Source organism: Schistocerca gregaria, chromosome 4 (genome assembly GCF_023897955.1).
Source record: "Schistocerca gregaria isolate iqSchGreg1 chromosome 4, iqSchGreg1.2, whole genome shotgun sequence".
NCBI classification, from domain to species: Eukaryota; Metazoa; Arthropoda; class Insecta; order Orthoptera; family Acrididae; genus Schistocerca; species Schistocerca gregaria.
Window position 1 is genome coordinate 567,212,543 of NC_064923.1, and position 8,463 is coordinate 567,221,005.

General features: G+C 38.6%; 1 protein-coding gene across 1 annotated transcript in view; it reads right to left on the bottom strand.

The window, feature by feature from the left end:
- LOC126267996 (synaptic vesicle membrane protein VAT-1 homolog) overlaps positions 1-8,182 on the bottom strand; it is a 72,389-nt gene extending 64,207 nt beyond the window's left edge. Inside the window, exons 1-2 of the mRNA XM_049973359.1 lie at positions 8,130-8,182; positions 2,344-2,399 (exon numbers count right to left, since the gene is read on the bottom strand). Coding sequence (XP_049829316.1) covers positions 2,344-2,382 — 39 coding nt within the window. The 5' untranslated portion in view covers positions 2,383-2,399; positions 8,130-8,182. The remainder of the gene's footprint in view (positions 1-2,343; positions 2,400-8,129) is intronic.
- Positions 8,183-8,463: the final 281 nt, after the last annotated feature.

Sequence of the window (8,463 nt, forward strand, 5' to 3'; positions counted from 1 at the left end):
TTAGTGTTCTACATCTAATTTGTGGTATTGTTGTAAAAGAGATTGCTAATTATCCAGGATTGAAGTAGTTCTTTGTTACATGTTTTATTTCTGTTATGAGGTAATTAATACTGTTGATATTCTATGTTCCTACAACTACATAGATATTTCTTCTTTTCTGACTGAAGTGCCAGTTCCCAGAGCAATTAGAACAAAAATTTTTGAAAATGCAGGCTTAATAGGATTAGAGGCTGAAAAAAGAAAAGAAACTGATCAATATTAAAGGATAAATACAGTGAGAAGTTTAACAGTACTAGAAAGTCAACCTAATTAGAATATGGGCAATTTTAAAAGCTGATGATACTCGGAAGTTGGACAAAATTAGAAAGTGGACAAAATTATTATTGTACTCGACTAAATTTGAAAAAAATATTAAATCCAAAAGTCTAAAAGGAATATTAACACAGATATTATTAAAATTACGTTGTAGTTATTTACAGGTTTTGGAGAGGCAAATGTGTCAAAACTATTTTGCTCTTGTTTAATCGTGTGCTCAGATACATATATAGACAGAATGACGTAAAGCGTTGGTTTAGTTAGTTAGCAATCATCTAGTTGTCAATGGGGTGTGGGTCACAGACGTCTGAAGTCGGTTTCTTGAGTTTGTCGGCCAGGTGTTTACACGATGTACATATCCATTGTGTTGTGTGCTGTTGCCATTGAAGGGTGTTTTTCTCCGGATTACAGCAATAACTCGTCTATACCGTCGGTAGATTTCGCCCACACATCCACGCATCTGTGTCAGTCAACACTTTGTAGTTGACATGATAGTAGCATTGTACATTTCCTGTCTGTGCGTAGTATTGTTTTCTTCCCTGTCTGGACGTTACATCTCGAAGAGGTGCGACTACGTATATGAAGATGAGCGTGATGAAGATAACGTTAAGTATTAACTACTCTCACCTCTCTACAGCCGTGCACTCCTCCAGACTTTTGTAGATGACTATGTGTGTTCGTTGGAATTTACCGTAATTCATTCTGATATGTGTACTGAAATCTTTAAGTGACATCTGAGTTCTGTGGCCTTGTCTGTCAGTTTAGAATTTACCTTTAAGAGCTCTACCTTTATATTTACAAGTACAACTACACCATATCCGTCCTTCGAAATTCACCATGCGAAGCGTAGTGGAAAGTCTTGCAATATGGCCCTCCCCCCCCCCACTTCCCTTTCTCTCTCACCAAACCTGCCCTACCTTTCTTACACCATTCTCGGCTGGTAGACGGGAAAAACGACTTTAGGTACCCAACTGTATGGGCTGTATTATCTCTGATTTTACCGTCGTCATCATTACGTGAGCTATTAACTGAAGGAAGCAATATATTCCTTGAACTAGTTTTGAACATCGATTCTTGAAATTTTTCAAGTACTGCTCGCTGCAAAACACAGTCTCTCTCTTTTAATGTCGCCCAATGCAATTAGTTGAGCTTCTCTGTTTCACTCTCATAATGATTAGATAAACTTTCAATACGATGTTATTCATAAACGCCTTCAGAGTTTCAGAAAACGGCTGCACAAAAACTACAAGATATACACGAGAATGACGCCCGCGAATTACTATTGATATTTCAAACACAAAATTAACAGCTAGGAGTAATCTGTGGCTTAGGACCTTGTGTAAATTGTAGCATCCAACACTCTATCGTACACAGTCGTAACAGGACACCTTTGGTGAAATATAACACACCGATACAAAATACACTTTCTAATTCTTTTGTTCAGTTAGGTGTTAACAATGTACAGTTGCACTGCCTTGATTCCGTCTGAAGGTTGCTGTTTTACGAAATTTGCGTTTTGTTGGCTTACTGCTTAGCATGTTTACAATTTTACATCTATTAGTAGTTGCATCACGAAAAGTTACGGAAACTCAGTGAACAGGTGAATACCTGTGTGCAGGCCTAAATGCTGTGAAGAAAGTTTTCTAATCATATCCAAACGAACAGTGGCCGTCAACACAGATTAAGGCTGACCTTCGGAAGCAAACGCTGCGAGCACACTGGAAATTTCTACTCTGGAGATATGTCATGTTAGAAGAGTGTTCCACGCACAGAACTGGAACATCCACTGAGACATTATAGCTATGCTGGGGCTTTGTGGTATGAGCAATAAACACATGTTAAAGTGGAGGCGTTGCGTAAACAGCTTAAAAAATGCCTACGAAGTACCTTTCTTGTGTTTGTGTTGCACTGGTGATTAATAGACTACAAAAATTATTTGCTTGGACATTGTGCACGTCACCGTTCAGTGTCGGTAGTGTTTACAAGTAATGGTAGAACAGATAAGAGATAAAGTTTGTGACGTCTTACCACAGACGGCGCGGTAAACTGCAGGGCTGAAGAATCCATCGCCAGTAACGCAGACGCTGTAATAGAAAAATATAAACACAAAATTTTGTACATGGCTGCACGTTCACAGACCGTGAATAGTTACAATTGAAAGAAAACAGCCCTCGGTCACTATTTTTAATGAATTAACCGAGTTTCAACACTGATGGAAGTGTCTTCCTCAGAATTTAAATCAAAGAATGGTCTATCACATGGTCACAGAATTATGACTAAAAATGTATGATATAGTGTACAAGTACGGAATCATCGTGAACGACTGGCAGTACTTATATGCCATTTATACAATATTATTTTATAAATGACATATAAGTACTGCCAGTCTTTCACGATTATTCCGTACTTATACTTTGTATCATACGTTTTTAGTCATAATTTTGTGACCATGTTATAGACCATTCTTAAATTTAAATTCTGAGGAAGACACTCCTAGCAGCTCAAGAAACCCGGTTAATACATTAAAAATAGTGACCGAGGTCTATTTTCTTTCAATTGAAAATATAAACATTTATCTCAAAATGGGAGTTCGTATCTGACGCACAGTGTTCAGTTCGTGTTTACACGCAGCAAACAGACATACACAGGACAGTTTTATTTAGAAGCAAATGATAACTCTACAACAAAGAAAAAATTTCGAGTACTTGTGTCAACTAATTTCCCAAAAGTCTTCTTTCTTGTGTCTGAGTTCACAGCTGCTGTTGTTTTCCAGCGTAGAGTGCTTAACATTTAGTTGAAAATAAACACTTTATTTGATTACTTAGGAATTAGTTAAATTCACCCCCTTAGGTATTATCAAACTAAATCCAACAAAAATTGCTATGCTTCAAGCATGTTATGATTCGTTCGTCAGTGTGAAGAAGAAGAACGTTGTGAAGGTGTAAAAATGATCGAACTATCAGTTTAATAATTCATGGTTGCAAAATATTGACACCAATCCCTTACAGAATACTAAAAAAACTGGTAGAAGCCGACCTCGGGAAAGGTCAGTTTGGATTTCAGAGCAAGTAGGTACATTCGAGGCAGCATACTGACCCTACGACTTACCTTAGAAGATAGGTTAAGGAAAGGCAAACTTCCGTTTACAGCGTTTGTAGACTTAGGGAAAGCTTTTGACAATGTTGATTGTCATACTGTCTTTGAAATTTTGAAGGTAGTGAGGGTAAACTACAGTGGATGAAAGGCTATTTACAACTTGCACAGCAACCAGTCGGGAGCATGAAAGGAGCAGGTGGTGAGAAGGAAGTGAGATAGTGTTGTAGCGTATCTCCGATGTTATTCAATCTGTACACTGAGCAAGCAGTAAATGAAACAAAAGAGAACTTTGGAGTGGAAATTAAAGTTCAGGGAGGAAATAACGATAGGATACGATACTGGAGTTAGGCACCAATTTTTTATTGTAGTCATTCCATTCTACAGCTCCAGGCGCGGCAGAAATTTTCACTGTCGTCATTCCATTTTGCAACTGATGGTCGTACATATTCGCAACTGCCAATACGTGTAATGTAAAAACTTTGGTGTTTGCTGATAACGTTGAAATGCTATCAGAAACAGCAAACGACATCAAAGAGCACTTGAACGGTATGGATACTGTCTTGAAAGGAGGATATAAGATGAACATCAATAAATGCAAGACAAGGATAATGAAGTGTAGTCGAATTAAATCAGGTGATACTGAGGGAATTAGCGTAGGAAAAGAGACACTGAAAGTAGTAAATGAGTTGTGTTATTTGGGTAGCAAAATAATTAATGATGGCCGAAGTACAGAGGATATAAAACGTAGACTGGCAATGGTAAGAAAAGCATTTCTGATGAAGGAAGTTTGTTAACGTCGAATATAGGCTACATTGTTGGGAAACCCTTTCTGAAGGTGTTTGTAGTGTAGCCATGTATGGAAGTGAAACATGGACGACAAACTGTTTAGACACGATAAAAATAGAAGCTTTTCAAAGATTGCACCACAGAAAAATGCTGAAGATTAGATGGGTAGATCAAGCAACCAATGACAACATACTGAATAGAACTGGGTAGACAAGAAATTTGTAGCAGAACTTAACTAAAAGAAAGGGTCGGTAGGTAGGACATGTTCTGAGACATTAAGGAAGCACGAGTTTAGTGCTGGAGAGAAATGTGAGATGTAAACGTAGATGGAGACCAAGAGAGGATTACAGTAAGCAGGTTCAGAAGGATGTAGGTTGCAGCAGTTATTCGGAGATGAAGATGTTTGCACGGGACAGAGTAGCATGAAGAGCTGTGTCAAACTAGTCTTCAGAGCGAAGACCACAACAACAACATTCTGTAATCATAACACATATAATTGTGATGTAGCTTGGTAATGCCCCTCTGGGCGAAATTAGTTATTTGATAAATAATGAAATACAGCGTGTATATCAAAATAAAACAACTGTCTACGCAAAAAATAACTTCTTTTACCCAAGTACCCAGAATATTAGTATTTGGGCGGAATTATTTTTCAGTTCCACGTGACGCAAAATTATCCTGGGTGAGTATTGCTGCAATGCACTTTTCGGAACAATCAGGGGCAAAACTACCATAACGCTCACAGATCGTCCGGGCAGTAAGAGTGTTTTGTTTTCTAATTATCTGTTGAAACGTTCACCCACTGCATAAGCAAAATATTTCCCGGTCACTTTCAAGGAAGCAACCATTAAGCTGATGGGCAAATCCGAGGCGATCGTTCACGTTCCACCTTCTACGGAGACGAGTTACATCAAGAACTTCTGCAGTTCTTGATTCGGAAAATGAATTCGAAAGATTGTTCAGTTGTTTTCTGCAATGCAATGATTTCACAGAGAGTACAATATGCCTGTTTGAACCTCTGAGCCTCTGTTTTTATCAGAGTACTGCTTATTATGAATTATCTTTAATAGACACTATCTTTATTAGACAGACCATAAGATCTAAACTGGTTCCCTGTTACCGCTTACCAGAACATAGGCTCCACCGTGCTGTTGTGAAGTCCAATCTAAAAAAAAAAAATCATAATATTGTTGTACACTAGACTGCAGAGTGAAAATCCGTCTCTAATGACCCCGTCACCGACGGGATGTTACTTACACTTGTGACTTAATCCGGCAGAATCAACCTAAGTATTGTTACTATATGGGAAAACAGGTTTCTCGGTGAATTACATTCATGAAATCTTTTCTGCTAATCAGACGAGTCATGGCATCGTGTTGTGGCAACGTTTCGATGAATTTCCCAGTTATCATCTTCAGGGGCAACTCATCGAAACCTTTCGACAATATGAAGTTACTACTCGGCAGATTAAACGAGTAGATTTAATCTACATATTACTGCAATGTACATGTATTTACAATCTATAACAGTCGTACAACAGTATGGGATTTGCTTTAGAAATATTTTTTTCTTTTTAGTTACATTTAAAGTGTTTCAGGTTGTTTGATCTTATAATATGTTTATTAAAGTATAGTTAGTATATATATTTCTAACACAACATTGCATTTAAGAGTGAAAAATAATGGAGACAAAAATGTGTTTCTTGTGCAGCCTTTTACATTTAAGACACTGTACTAATTCCTGACTTATTTTTGATGGGTTGTTTCGTTCCAGATTGTAAGTACAAAGACAGTTTTGGTCGTCTTCATCAGACAGCTGAAGGTTATAACAGAGAGGAAATTCGTTGAGACAGGAGCCCCGGCTAACAGACGCTTCGGAAGGACTAGTTCGTGAGAGAAGACTGAAAGGAAGGAGGAGATACAAGATGATAGACGGCATAAAGGGAAGCGAAAATTACATGGACCTGAAGAGGGTGACAAAGGAGAGGAGAAGATAGAGAGTTACCATGTAAAAACCTGCCATCTAGCAGAAAACTAATGATTCACTTTAAAATTAGGCCTTTTCACATATTTCCTTGTTCTTGCTTTTAGCGGTTTTTTGCCCTTACCTTGCTCTCATAGAATCAATTCTTTCTATATGATACTCATTTGGTCCAATTTTAATTTTTTTTAAAATTTAGGTTCAAATTAAATTGTTTAGCAATTTCTACCTTTTATTTTTCTGTAATCAATAGGTCTGAAACATAACGCTGTGGAGCTAGGACAACGGAACCGCCACCAACCAACAACCAATCCTCAGAAGTCAACACCTGTGAAGAACTGGTGGCAAGAATGTTTGACGGCCTCGGCGATCATTTGCGACACGCTAAGAATTCTCCAGAAGATGCGCCAGTAATTTCTTCGATGAAGTTAACTTTGTAGCGTCGTTGAAGGCAGAAATTTCGAACGTTTGCAGTAAAAAAAAATTGTATCTGGGAAAACAATAGTTTTTAAAATATGATTTCTGTCTCCTTCTTCCTCGGTGTCTTAGCTTACAAGTACTGATTTACTTGATAAAGTAGAAGTTTATTCATGCTCTCCGTACATTATCAGAAACTAAAACACTTGGGTTTTTTATATGAATACCACAAACGCTGATCGGAACTGAAGTGCTGCTCGTGTAGTGAAGCTAATTATCTTCACAAACTAGTGGTATTATGGTGCTTTTAGTATAGTTAATTTAATAATGAGGCTTTACCCAGTGAACATTGCAGAAAAAATCTCGTGGCGAATCCAGCCAACTGTAGAAATACAAAAGTTCCCCACACTTGGCTGTTCAACTTAAACATTACCCTTCAGCTAAATTAGCCAATAACTGTGGAAATAATCGGGGTTTATCCAGTAAACATCACAGAAAAATCGCGTCTCATGAAACCAGCCATGGATAGTAACATAAAGTTTGCCTATCTTGATTGTTCAGTGTAAGCATCAGTAACCATTTCAGCACAACAGGTATTAGCTGAGCCCAGGTAGGTTAACTGTACACAGTGTTCCTGACTGGCTGCCGATTAATAGTAAAAGTTCCATAGCGACACATTTCCGTCTGGTGCTTACCTAGACATTTTCTGCAGTATCAAATATTCCCTTTTCTGCTCTCACCAGCATCTTTATTTCTGCATCCAGTATGTATACTTCGCTTTATTGTAATACCAAGGATTTTGCTCCGTAATCGCTGTTCCAAAAGCATGTCTATCAGAGTAGCAGCGTTGGAGCTTAGAAATACATTTATGTTGAAAGATTGTTACTTATGCACATAATCGACCTGCAAAGTTATGACATCGAACTCAAACACCGCACACCCAACATTAAATAGCCAAGACTAAATTTGGTCAGACAGTAAATTTTCTCTTGTTAGTCGGTTCTGCTTCTCAAACGTTTCCTTCGCAAAGGCGAACGTTAAAAGATGTAACCTCATCTGGCTGAAGTCGCGCAAAGCGCTTTTGTTGCAGTAATTATAGAACACAGCCCAGATGCAAGTGCAGACATTATTCTGAACATTGATCAAGAGTTAGAAATAGTGATCGATACCGTCGTTGTTAAAAAATATAACTTTAACACTCACTGTGTCACATTTTGTATTACCCATAAAATATATTCGGTAAATTCTTCTTCTGTAGCGTTAAGGATAAACAAAATTCGACCTCGACGGCAGTCACTCTGTTCAAGATAAGCTGAAATGTAAAGTTACTTAGAATTCAAATATGCATCGGACAATTCCTCGACCTCTCCCTTTCGTAAGCGAGACAATGACAAACGGTATCTCCAAATACGAAACGTCAATCCATGTATCAGCTCTTGGGCCGCTGTTTGCTCCACGCTACCACTGGTGGTGCAAGATTATAGCTCTCTACGCGTAAGCTACTGATAGTGCACCAAGGAATAACGTAACAGTACCTCGGTTAGCTGCACCAGCCGGACATACAAGGCACCTCTGGAGCACTGTACAAGAGCTGGGCGCCAGCTAACGAGATGTGGGAGAGTGGGAGGGAGCGGAACGACGCGGATTGGTAGTCGGTGCGTCACGTGACGCAGGGCTGCAGATGTTCTGTTGCATCAGAGAGGCTGCTGAAGGAGAGGACGTCGCAGAGCAGTCGCTCGAATGTAGCACATAATCGTGAGCCGAACGTCAGGCTCTTGCAAAATTCTGGAACGCGTTTAATTCTCTTATATTATGACGCATCTAGAGTAATAAACTTTCCTTTATAGGAATCAACGTTGATTCTGCAAA